Consider the following 13376-nt stretch of genomic DNA (forward strand, 5'->3'; position numbering starts at 1 on the left):
GAAGAAATCCGATTTTATTTATAAAGAAGGAAAAGCTTTTAAAAATGGCTCATGTAAACATGCAACTCTCAAAAAAATGAGCTATCATTTGTGAGCATCTACCTGAAAATGTAGTAGTTCAAGCATGCGAATTTGTCCAATTTGACTCCCCAGGTTTATTTTTTCATTTGCTTTGATATGCATATTTAATATATAGCCTCAGGCTAGATCTCATTTGGTGAAAGTTGGTGCAGGGGTGATGATGAGCCACTTCAGAAGGACAGAGACAGCATGTTGTTTCCTCTGTTTTATGTATTGGCCCACTATTCTGATCCATGGGTCTTCCCCTCATGGTTTTATTTGCACATGAAATACTAGGAGCATTTCAACTGATTGGCTGTGAATAATGATAGCCAAAAAGAAGTGTAGTTTAATTTGTTGTGTGCCAAGGTTTCTCTTGTGGAGGTGAGAGTGTGTGACAGCTGTTTGACACCTAAAAATTCCATACACCTCTGTTCTTATTAAGTGGTAGAAAGCTACACTCTGTGTGTTTAATGTGAATGCGAGGGGTGGTAGTGGTGACAGTGGCAGTGCTGAACTAGGAGCTAAGGGTTTTATTCCTTTGCTAGACCTGAAAACAGACATAAGGGAAAGTAACGGAAAGAATTGTAGGATTAGCCAATATTTACCGTAAGACTTTAAATGGGGTACTCAAATAGCGCATGCTTCCCTTTTCAAAATCTACTGCTCTACTCTTTATATAACTTAATTGGAAACCAAAACCAAAATCAACAAAGGAATGAACTCTTCAGAGATATACCTGTGCTGGAAAAAGGAGACAGCTGTAAGCGGTTGTGCTAGATGTGTTTGGTAATAAATGTGTTTATCGAATTTTATTTTAGTGCGCTATTAACTGTTATGTAATACAGTAAGTGTAAAGGGTCCAGGGACTTGGTAGATCAAATAGTGCAGCGCTGGCCACAAGAATCTGAAACTTTTGTTATTACTCTGCTGTGTTTAGTAAATATAACAGCCCATAATTAGTGTTTGAATTTTTAACACCCTCATATTTTTTTATAGCTCTGAGGTATTAGCTGTAGATGGGAAGAAGGTAATTACAGCTATGCCCTGGCTGAACCAGATCAGTTAGGGGAAAAAAAAAATAGAAAAGAGGAAAGAAACCTTTCCAGCTGCAGTTCAAGTTGAGTTTCCCAGCACAGACAATTTATTATTGTTCAATATAAACATTCTGGGCCCTATCCTGCATTCTGTGTTCAGCCTAAAAAATCTGTCGAGATTGCCAACAAATCCTTTTTTTTTTCCTTTCGAGCTATTCAAATCTGGAAAATGTAATCCTCGCAAAATATGGAGGGTTTTTGACTTGTTTTGAGCATACTATAATATTTTGTACTTTAATTACATTTCTTTTGTACCTGGCTTCACCTGGTGCCACACAATTCTTCCTTGATCACAAACCTACTTTGAAGCCTAGCAATTCTCCCATAGAAATTTATGGCTCCCCTTCCGCTGGCTTTTGCGAGAGCAGGATCAGGGCCTCAGTCTTTTTGATATTTGTTTATCTGTTCTAGTCAATTTGCAGCTGAGAGGTAATAATATACAGATCATCATTTATAGAATATAATTAAAAATGGATAGAGATATACATATATCTCTTTTTTATAAAAGGGCTGTTGACAGATTAGAAACCCGATGCTTTAGCTGTAGAAGAGAAATATTAGCCTGAATATTAAGCCTTTCAGCTCTCAAATGAGGAGATACTTTTATTTTGTACTTTTGGACATCCAGACATTTTATATTTCTTTAATATTTCTTCTCAAAGCATGGCCTGTGCAAATTCCTGACATCTTGCAGATGAGAAAAAAAATAAAAAGAGGGTAATATATATATCTGTTCCAGTTATATAATTAAACCTTTAGGTAAGATTTCACTGAGTAATGAGGAAGTAATTGGGGCCTGATGCTGCAGTCTCCAGGTACGGCACACTTTGATGGACTTCAGTGGGAGTTTTGAGTATGCTAGAAATGCAGGATCAGACCCAGAAAGTGCCCTTTCTGTTTGCAGTGTGTCGGAAGGGAAACTAAGTAGCTAAATGCAATAAGTATCAGGCAAACTTTTTTTCTTCAAGAACAGAATTTCTTAGTATGTGTCTTAAAACGCACGATGCTACGATAGGTAGGCCCTGTGCTTTCTGAAGGGGCAAGGAGCATCAGGAACTTTCTGAGACTGTAGAGGATGTTGTGTATTTCCTCTTTTTGATGGGCCAAGGTGCTATACAGTGAAAGGTACTCTACAGCTCCTATCTGAGTGTTTTAATTTTAAACTGGGTTCTCTCAAAGTGAAACCATAATGTATCTATTTGATGCCGGTGTCCCCTCTTTGGTTTGACTATCAGTGTAGAGGAAGTGTAGCCCCACAGAGTGACGTAGGAAGACAATTAAAAAACCAACAAACCCCTGATTTTTCAGGTCTCAGCTCCCTGTTGACAGGTGGATTACATGTCTGATTTCAATCTTAATTGGAAAATACAAAGCACACTGCTTTTCAGAATGTTGCCACGCTCTAGGAGTGTCAAAAATTCCTCCTGACACTTTCCTCAAATGTAAAATCAAGGGATAAGAATTAAAACTTGTAGATAGATATACATACATACAAAAATATCTGATAGATCGCAATGTCTTGTGTTTTGCTTAAATTGTGTAATTCCGATACAAAAAAGTTACCATATTAAATATGCATCTGTAAGAAAATAAACCTTAGTAATATCAGGAGTAGTCTTTTTAGAAAACATATATATCATGTCAAATTAAGATTTTTTTATGGCTCATTTACTTAATGAAAGTTTCTTTACAGAGTAAGTTTATAATTACTGCGCTCCACAACAATCTCTAAGATACCGTCCTGAACTTCATACATACAAAACATGGAGAGACTCAAGTGCTGACACACAAACACATGTGCATGTATGTGTATAGGTTTCTATGTCTGACATAATATATCATCTTTAAATATATGGTGGCGCCTAAACACTGATATTTGTGGTATCAAATATATCAAATCAAATATATCAAATATCATGTCAGTTGTTCCTCTGAGTTTACAGGTGTTGCTTGTAAGAACAAGGTGAGTGTGATTTGGCTTGTATTTGAGGGGGAAAATGCCATACGTATCAGTAGTTCAGTTCAGTTTTGCGTTTGCAAAATTAATTTACCAGGGCAACGTCCAGACCTTTGAGTTCGACTATTTTCACAAAGAACAAGCTCTATAGCCACTGTAGTTTATTTTATGAAAGCAAGTTTTATTTGTTCTTGCAAGATCAATGTTTTTGTCCATTTCATCTGATAAAATGTAAGGGCCTGATCCTGTCACAGATGTATACTCAAAACTCCAGTTAAGGCCTGGGAGCCAAATCCTGCTCAGCTTACTCACATGGGTATCAGCTGGCCTGATTGATTTTACTTCCCAGTTATAAATAAAAGCAAATTCCTTATGGTTAATTGAGTCTTTAATATTACCATAAAAAGCAGTATGAGATCAGGATCAGCCCTAGCGGGACTACATACACTCACAGAAAATTAGCCAGACTTTGCCCAGTGGAAATTCTGGGCATTCAAAGTAAGAATTGCAATTTAACAGAAGGTTATCCTATATCAGATTTCTCTGTTACAACATCTCTATTTAAGAAATCCTGTAGCAGTTAAAAACTCTTACAGTTTCCATCAGATCTGCAGCATCAACAAAAGAGTAACGTGTCAGATTTGCTTTGTATACCAGGAGACTCTTGTCCTTTCTGTTGCTCATTTCTAGATTTAGCAAAATTCAGTGGTGGTGCTGAATCTTTTTTTTTTTCTTTAACTTTCAAGGGAAAAAACCAGTGGCAAAATTGTGTTTTCTAGGGAAGGCTCTGTGTGTAAATGAGAAACAGTGGATAGCAGCGGAGTGATCTCCTGTGGCCCTGCTAGTACAAGCTTTCCCCATATTGTCTCCTGCTTTTATATTAATTACAACTTGCATTATCAGCTGTGAGTCTGTAGCCCAGCAAATAGAAAATACTGCCCCTGGAGACCCAGCTTCTTGTATCTATTTTCCATCTCCTTCTATTGTGCTCTACTCAGTATTCACTGCTTTTCTCCTGGTAACATTGCTCTTTAACACAATTAGGTAAGAGCAAGAAGAGCACCATATTTGACTCCCAATTATTAAAACTACTGGGAATAGATACATGTGTGCTGTTTACCTTCTATGGTAGCTGGCATTAGCTTAGGTCATATGTGTGTGAAAATTTCATAGTATGCACACGTACACAAAACAGGCAATTGCATTTTGGCAGGCATCATGCACAATCTTCAGTGTGTTTCTGCAAAGTATATTACTAAACTTGCAAGAAGATATGAGAAGCCACACTAACAGTTTGTATAATTTATCTAAAGCTATCTGGCTTTCTGTTTTGTTTGGTTTTTTTGTTTGTTTGTTTTTTTTGGTTTTTTTTTTTTTTTTACAGTGTGATAGCTTAATACAAATTTCATTGAAATTAATAGAAAAATTGCAAATAATGTTAGCAGGCTTTTGATCAGGATCTCTTTGGGTCCCTAAACTATACTGTTAAAGTGTTTCCAGTGAAGTACACTTCAGATGTGTGTTTTGATCCCATTTTTTTGTGAAGACATACATAAAATAACTACTTATGATAAGGCGTTTGGCCAAGAAGTTTTTGTTGAGGGATGAGAAGTTGGAAACAGCCTAGGAGAGAAAATGAGAAGTTCCCTGACATGTACAATGGTCTTGGTCCAAAGCAAAAGAATGCTGCCTTTTTATGAGGCTGTAAACTTTACCCGTAGAGTTATTTGTCATTTTTTATAATATTAAAGCCTAGTTATTTCCCTCCCTTTCAAATTCCTCCAACATTCTACTGTCGCATCTTGTAAATATCCCATCTTATTATTTCTGTCCTTCAACAAAATTCTACCAAATTGCTTCCTCAAGAAAACTGTGTCACAAGAAATACATTGAATTCCCAATCAATACGGTCTGTCTTTCTAAAACAGGATCTACAAACTGAGGTCAAGAACAACTCAGCCTGGTAGAGACAGCAAGTGTTTTCAGCTGTGGGAAGTCTTATTCAGTGATTCTTTCCAAATCATTACGGTTTTGAAACAGAAAGGCCAGTCTAGTTTTTGAAATACTGTATGATAGGTTTTGGATGACATTTGCCTTAAAACATAGCTGAGGTGTTACCAGTTAATTATTGTAATTTTCGTATCTGTGATAAGGAGCTCCAACAGCAGCCAGCTTAAGAGAGCCTGCAGTGCTTAAAATTAACATAACTCACTGTGTTCCCTGAAAAGTTTAGCCTAGGTGAACATGTTGCAATTATTACATTTTCTAAAAGAAGGTTCCAGCCTGATGTTGTTGGAGGGCTAAACTCATGCTATGCTATTGTTTCTTTCCTTTTTCATGTATTTCTTCTAGCTCTTTATCTGATTACCATCCGGCAAACAGCTGACGCTAAGAGGCTGCAGAGGGCTGAAGAGCTCCTGTCTGCTGTTTGCCTTCAGCTTGAAGCTATTTGAGTGGCTTCCTAACTCAGAGATAAAAAGAGCAGCTCATAGGCACAACTGTGTTTTAATCCAGGCTGTAAAGAAACTTGCTCAGTTTTTGCATTTTATTTCCATCTGAACTTTTTGTTAACCTTATTTTCAACTTTTTTTTTTTTTAATAACATCTGGGCTGCTTGAACTTTCAAGACTTCTCATCTTTCTTTTTGTGTTTCTTTCCACCTGACCCTGTAAAATGATGGTACTTTTTTTTTTTTTTTTTAATGAAATGGTAGGGGGTTGGATTATTAATAGTAATTTCTGAGACCTAATTAATACAACAACCTCAATAAATATAAAGTACTATTGTTTGGTGGTTTGTTTTATTTTTTTTCCTGTTGCAGTTCTGTGTCAGGAAAAGTAGATCAGTCTTCTGGGTTTTGGAGTAGGTGGTGGGATTGTGCCATAAGTGCTGTTGTGCTGTCTGTTGTGTGGATAGGTTAGGCAAATTTCAGATCCTGGCCTGTCTTCTGATTTTACTCATGTCTTCCTGCCGTGGAACCACGTACGTGTGCACATGCGTGCCTGTGTAAGGTGAAGGGGATTTGGATCCTTCTTACCCTTTGGTCACCTAGGGCTTTACTGGGAAACTTTTGGAGTCATGAGATCTTCCCTTTGTCTCTGCTGCGATCTGGGTCAGGCCTGTTAGATTTATGTTACTGGGTATTGTAGCAAGCCGTTATTTGGCAGTTCTATTTTGTGTTGCTATAGAGCATGTGGTACTAATCAGTGCTAAGAGATTACTTTGAGATGTTTCAATATGTATTTTGGGACCTGATTCCAATCACACTTACACTGAATTTTACAATGGGTAAATCAGTTGATTTTGTTCAACTTATTCCTACTACATGTCGGGGTAGATGAGGTCAGAATCTGTCCTGCTCAAAGAATTTATCCAAACTTGTCACTTGCTGCTTTCAGGACCTCCTCGTGCTTTAATAGTCTGGCGTTATTTCACAGTGCAGATTTAAAATGCAGTGAAAACTAAGAAGTAGTTTGGTTTTTTTTTTAGGGGGGAAACTTTTTCATTTGTTTTCTTGTTGTATTATTATAATGCACTTGATTTAAGTTGTCACATACAGGTGACAAGTAATGCAGGTCCAGCCCCTAGTCTGATCTGTTTCATGTGTTCTTGCTCTCCTTTTCTGCCAGAGGAAATTCCATCTCTTGCCTGCCTTCATGTGGTGCTGATAAAGCTCTTCCTGTACAGTAGAATTCCTGTTTTCCTTTAAGCAACAGCAGGGTATTGGGAATGATCAGGAAAGGGGAGGAGGACAGGAGGAGAATACACTCAACAAAGTAACACTAAACTGTAACATTAAGTTTTCCTCACTTATCCTTTTAAATAGCAGCTCTACGCTTCAGGAAAGCCAGTAATAAATTAGAAAGCTTGCATGAATTATGTGACTAAAGTACAGTAGTTGAGGTCTTACTTAGTCAAGTTTTGCAGACTTCGTATGTCTGTCTTCGACGTTCTCTTTTGTCATGTTTTATGCATAGTAATGTAGAAAGAATTACATAAAAATCACTATACATGTTGTTTTATATAATCACCTGGTGGTTATTCTTGACAATACTTGTGAGCGAACTGTTAGAGTGATACATCTAGAAAACCTTTTGAAATGTGTCATATCAAGGTGGGGTGGGGGTGAGGAAGCATCTTTCCTGGCATATAACTTCTTTCAGAGAAAGCTTGCTTTTTTCCTCACAACTTTGCATTTGCTCTAAGTTTTTCCATCATTCAAATGGGTGAGAGAGAGGGTAGGGTGCGAGGACATGCTCCTGTCCTATGCACTTTCTCCGCTACTTTTTGAAACAGCTTCCCTCCTCTCCCCTCCCATCTCTAGTCAGCCTGATTAAACAGTGTGGGGAGACAGTTTGCATACCAACTATCCTGATCCCGATGAGAACACTTAGTACCATAAACTGTGCAGGTTGATGCTCTCCCCCCTGTATAGCTCATTAAGAATCAAGAAATTGTTTTTTTTCTCCCCTGAAATAGTCTTCTGCAATACTATTTAAACAATTAATTCCAGACTATATGGAAAGTTTAAAAAAAGGAAAAAAAGCGCTGTCCTTTATTTTACCAAGTAAATCTTTGTACCTCCTCTGCTTGTCTTGAAGAATTATTACACTATTACACTGTGCAAACAGTATCGGTGTTTGGCACATTTCACGAATGCTAATGTGTATACTTTCCCCCCCCTCCCCTTCCCTTCTCCTGGTTTTCTTTCTGTTCTTCATTTGCTATTGGAATGGGAACTGTGGAAAAAATTCCTTGGCACTCTGACACCAGAATCCTTCATCTTGGAGAGACCACGATGATGCAACCTCAACGCACTCGGCAGGCACACCGGGGCCCTCCAGTGGGGGCCATGCTTCCCAGAGTGGAGACAACAGCAGCGAGCAAGGTAAAAGGTCAAACTTTTTCCCTCCGCAAAGTAGGCATGACTAAAATAACTCCAGCTTTTTTTTTATTGTATCAGTACATCTGCCTTAGAGTAAACATGGAGTGGCAGACGTGCAGTGTAATCAGCTGTAACTTAGGGAGACGGTATTTCCTTTTCCTAACCCACTTAGCTGCTTTTTATTATTATTTCAAAGTGAAATATCTAATCTTCAAACAAGCTTTGTAATAACAATTGATTAGTTCTGCCAATTCCTTTACAAATTTGGTTATCTACAGTTTATTTTTTTGTGATGTAAGTAAATACAATGATAGACGTACTCTCCAGCTGTGATGCAGTTGTTTAAGCTCAGTTATAGTCGGAGAATTTAACCTATAGTTTTAGCTGGGGAAGAGCCTCCTATGTAAAGTTATGGACTTGCTAACTTACATAAAGTAGAATCAAACCCCAAGTTGGACAGAAAAAATGTGGGTTTTTTGCAGTGTTTGCTTATACAGGTTTCTGCTTCAGAAATTCTTAATTCAGAAATAGAGATGTATCTAAACTGAAAAACGTGTGTTGGATCTATGCGCCAAAGCCTTCTCCAGGGTTCAGGAGGTTTAATTATTATTTCAGGGGGTTTTGTTTTATTTCCTACTGCACTGCACCTTGTGTGTGGTCATCTGCATCCATGCTGAGTGAGTGTCAAAGGCTGTCATTTTGATATGATAGTGTTTTACACTTGCTCATTAGATGTATAAGTGACTCCAGAAGGTATGAGTCTGCGACTCAAGCCTCCAGTGCTAAAAATTTGGGTAAAGATGGTCTACTGTCACTCTTGGATCTTGACTCAGAATGGATGTTTGGTGTGTTGGTTTTTTTAAGACCAGAGTTTAAGACGGGGTCTGTTCTTGTTTTTCTTTGTAAACATAGTAAGCTTCAGCTAGTGAATAGACATTGCCTTTGTAAGGTCTTAGGACATGCTTCCTCTGTCTCACACATCTGCAGTGTTTTGCCACTGCTTTTTCCTCACGTTGGGGGTTACAGATATCAGAGCCAATTGGCAGCTCTGCAATCCAACTAGCTATGCAGGATCCCAAAATTGGAGAAGGGAGCAGGCTTCAGGGCTAGAGCTTCCTTGGATAGCCTTGCTTCCTACTGTGGTATTTGCCATGCTTAGGCGGCGAAAACAATATGTGATTTCGCGTCTCTCGCGTGGCCCACTGCTTGGCACAGAGCTACGTCCCCTCATCTGTCTCACGATCTGGTGTTGTATGTGTTGCGATTCGAGGAACTTGCAAAGTTTGTTCCTGGTAGAGAGGTTTGGGTTTGCCTCCTGTCTGTAGGAATTGTTTATACATTGGTAATCTTATTGCTGATAGAAAGCAGCCATGGCACAGGGTGTGATCCAGCTCCAACATGAGTCACGCAGGATTTTTTCTGTGTGGTTGGATTGGAGCCGTGCAAAGTCTAGAGTGAACTAGTACAGCTTCAGCAGCTAATGAAAGGGAGAACTTGACTGCTAAGCAGCAAATCTGTGTTAGGTCTATTTGCTGGCAATAGGCTTTACCGCTCATCAAGGGTTTACGTTGTATATTGTGGCTAAGGTGCTTGGTGTACAGATGATCATTTACAGACAAAAATGATTCCCCTGAGTCATCTGCCAGAGCGTGTTCATTCCACCCCTAGGTAAGAAATTTCCTTGGGCCTGTATCTCCACTCTGTCCCAGCAAACCCTTACCAATCGCAAGACTTTCTTCATCAAGCCATGCCTGATGTAATGAAAGCCCTTGTATCAACATCCAGGGATCCTGCATTTCGCTAGTCTTTTCCCTTGTCACATAGCTCAGGGTGCTCAAGAAATATTGCTAAATCTAAGTAAAAGTGGTTGATGATAACTATACCAACTTCCCATTGGAGACTGAGGTTTCTGGTAATACATGTGATTTAAACAAACCCGTTACTCATTTCTGCTGAAGGGCCAAATCAGTCACTAGTGCTGCCCAGTGTAGCAGGGTAAAACATCACTAGCATGCTTCCCTTTGTGCGCAGTTGGGCCTTTTAAAGGGAAGCAGTCGTCCAGTGGCAAATCAGCATTCCACTCAGCTGCTGGCAGCTGAAAGATGTATGATCCTACAGCACCGGCAAAATTCCCATTGGAGACAGCTCTGGATTGCTCTCCCCCTCTCAACCCTGGGAAACACTAAAGACAGGGAGGCTTGTATTGAATTTTCCTTATACTTCCTTGAGGGGGGCTGGGTTTACTTTGTAACTCGTGAACTGGCAGTGAGTCGGTCTAGGCAATGCCAAGATGGGTAGATGCCCTCTTGAGCTATTCTGGTGCAGTTATTTAATTGGGTCATCTTGGTTTCCCTGCAGTTTTCTCAAGACCTTCCACAAATGCTGCTTCGAGTATTCCACTTGCCCTAAAGGATTTCTAGGGAATGGTAGTCTTGGGTTACATTAGAAACTTGTGGTCTCCTCCACTGATGCCTGGTGGCAGCAGAGTTGGATTCTAACTAGAGTCAGTTTCTTCTGGCTCTTGGGAGCACTCTTCCCAGGGGTATCTGCTTTTGCCTTAAGTTTATGATGTGCAGTTTGTGATTTTTTTTTTTTTTTGGGGGGGTGGGGGGTAGGAGATGGAAAGAAATTGGGTGAGTGTTGACATTGGTTTTGTGGACTTTCTCTGTATGAGGTAGATGTGTTTATTATACAGAAGAATCCATCCATAATTCTTTTACGTTAGAGCCAAACAGAAGATATGTAGGCATTTTGTCTGTTGATGGAGGATGGTCTATCCACGACAGTGCATGCTTGCCCTTTGGCATCAAAAGGGTTAATCCAGTCAGTGTTTGGTATTATTAGAAACACACTGGCATTGAAAGAGTTAAGGAAAGGGCCTTCAGGCAGTAAATGTTGAAAGATTATCCTAATTTTATTAGTGGTGAGTGTCTATGTTGTTCTTAACATGTCACCTCACTTGTTCAACAGAAAACTAAGCTATACAACGTATTGATCATCTAGCAAACCAAAGTACTAGTGACCTGCAATCTACCAAGCATTTATTGACTTTATCCCAGTTCAGATCCACAAATGCAGTTCAATGCTGTGTAATACTATTTTAGAGATTAGTAATTATGTAGTAGGTCTGATCAACTTTTCCCTTGCCCTGGAAAGAGAAAGAGTTAAATATATTCAATAATAAAAATAAAACACACTAAGCATCTTACAAAGGAGAAAAAGAAGAAGCTGATTTAATGGTCTAATGAGGCCATCTTCCAGAGACTTGTTTTGTGTAGGGCTTGCTTTGACCTTTCACTTTGCTCAGGAGCCCAACGCTTCATTTTTCACATTCTTGCAATTACGTTAACGCTTCAAGCATTTCTGACTCCAAGTCAGCTAGCAACACCAGGCATAACTCAACACTGTGAGTTTTTCTCCTCTCTGTAGATTCATTAACAGGTCACCGGGGTCCTAACTGAAATTTAAAACTGACTGGTTCTGTTGGGTTAGCTGAGTTATAGCAAGGGAGATGGCAGGAAAGGGGCTGAGAGAAGGGGAGGGGAGAGAGAAGACCCTGGGGTTTTTGCCAGGGAATATATGTGTAAAAACCCTAAGCGGAAGATTAAAAGGTGTGTGTAGTTTTATCATTCATCCTTTTCTTTGGAGGGGAAAAGACACATCTGAAAGTCTTCTGGGGTATTGTGTTTTCCTTAATCTTTACGAAACAAAGTGAAAACGGCCACTGCCTTTACATGCAAGGCTAAGTGACTTCTAGAATTCAGCATCCGTTTGTATCACAGTGATGGATATGAGGCTCCCCGACTTTAATTCCTATTTAATCTCTTTATGGGATATTTCAAAAAATGAATATGGCAGATTATGCATGAAAAGTGGAAAATAAATCTTTTTAAGGTTTAAAAACATGTGGTCTGCAGGAAAGCACCAGGGAATAGTTTCAGTTTCATATTTTATGACACCAGAATTGTATACCTGATTTGTCATGATCTTAGTTCAGTTACTCAAAGGGCCTGATCCAGCCAAGTCAGATGGAGGCTGTGTTTCTTCAGGACCCTTCAGGAAGTTCAGCATCTTTTTAGGATTAGGCCTGGGGTGATAAAATTGACCATAAGCGAGAAGCCAGATACAAGAAACTTCTAGGTTATAGAGCAGTAAAAATAATAAATGGGCAGCATATCCACTTTGCTTTACCCATGTGAGTAGTTCATTGGTGTGTGTTTTTTTTGGTTTGGTGGCATTTTTTGGTGGAATTACTTGTGCTGAATGAAGGTGATCTGCTCCTTTATAAATAACGTCTGTGTCTACTCTCCAGGGCAATGTCTTAAAAGTAGTTTTGAAACATTTTTGTGACAGCTTGATGTTTGTCCCACAAATTTGTCCACAACAGATTTCTGTGGCAAAGACTCATCATCTGTTTTGGGGCAATGTCAACTAAGATATTAGATGAAATTATGTGTTCATCCCAGGTTATGTCTCTGGGTTGATGCATGTTGGAAAAAAGTAGGTAGCCTATTTCTTATTCATTATATAACATGTTGTAATAATGATGGTATACAGATTAAATTTGTTTACAAAACGAGCTGATAATGCCCAAAGGCCGGTTGTAGTATTGAAACTTTACCGAAACTACATAAAGCTTTGAACCAAACTCCCAGTATTTAGAAAAAGGAGAGGGATATGTTGTTATTAATAATAATAAAACCCCCAACATATTCATGCAAAGTCTTTGGAAGTTTAATATCCAAAAGCTAACGCTAAAACTTCTTTTTCCTAGTGCTGTATGTATAGGTAAGCCTGCTGAGGCTAGTATGCATAGTCATCATAAGGATTCAGAACATATTTTTATTCCTTTGTATTTTTACCTATAAAGCTATAGGGTATGGTTTTATTGGAAGAGAGCTGCCTTTTGTAAGAAAGGAAATTCCTAATAGAAAGGCTCAAACATCCAGACTGTGAAAAATCAAACTTGCTAATAAATAATGCTTCACTGGAGATGCATTATTTCAGAAGGCACAGCTCTCATAAAGGTGAACTGTATGAAGTATGAAAAACTCTTAAAGAACAATGACTTTTTTCAGCTGAGAAAGATACAGGAAGAGAGTAGCCCTTATTAATTCATCTTTTCCTTTCAAGTTTGAGGGGCCCGTCCTTGTGTTGATATGTATGAGTAATTCCCATTAATGGTGATGGGAGTTACGCATGTGCACTGACAGAAGAATAGACCCCTTAGTGTTCAAAGCACATGAAATTTACATTTTTTCCATTGCTGTAATTGAGATGTTGACAAATTGGAGAATATTGATGAGCCTTTGTTTTAAGTATTTCTTGCCAAGTTTGCTTTATTTTTTCATGGTTTGAACAATGGTGTGGGTTCAGC

The 13376-nt window shown here is 38.8% G+C and overlaps 1 protein-coding gene across 1 annotated transcript in view; it reads left to right on the forward strand.

The window, feature by feature from the left end:
• Positions 1-13376, forward strand: part of LOC104512989 (homeobox protein Meis2-like) — a gene marked incomplete at its 5' end in the record, with an annotated part of 109343 nt that overhangs the window by 3772 nt on the left and 92195 nt on the right. The window contains one exon of the mRNA XM_010156196.1: positions 7888-8002. Within this exon, the coding sequence (XP_010154498.1) occupies positions 7888-8002 (115 nt within the window). The remainder of the gene's footprint in view (positions 1-7887; positions 8003-13376) is intronic.

The sequence above is a fragment of the Eurypyga helias genome, unplaced genomic scaffold (assembly GCF_000690775.1).
Source record: "Eurypyga helias isolate BGI_N326 unplaced genomic scaffold, ASM69077v1 scaffold15147, whole genome shotgun sequence".
Lineage (NCBI taxonomy): Eukaryota > Metazoa > Chordata > Aves > Eurypygiformes > Eurypygidae > Eurypyga > Eurypyga helias.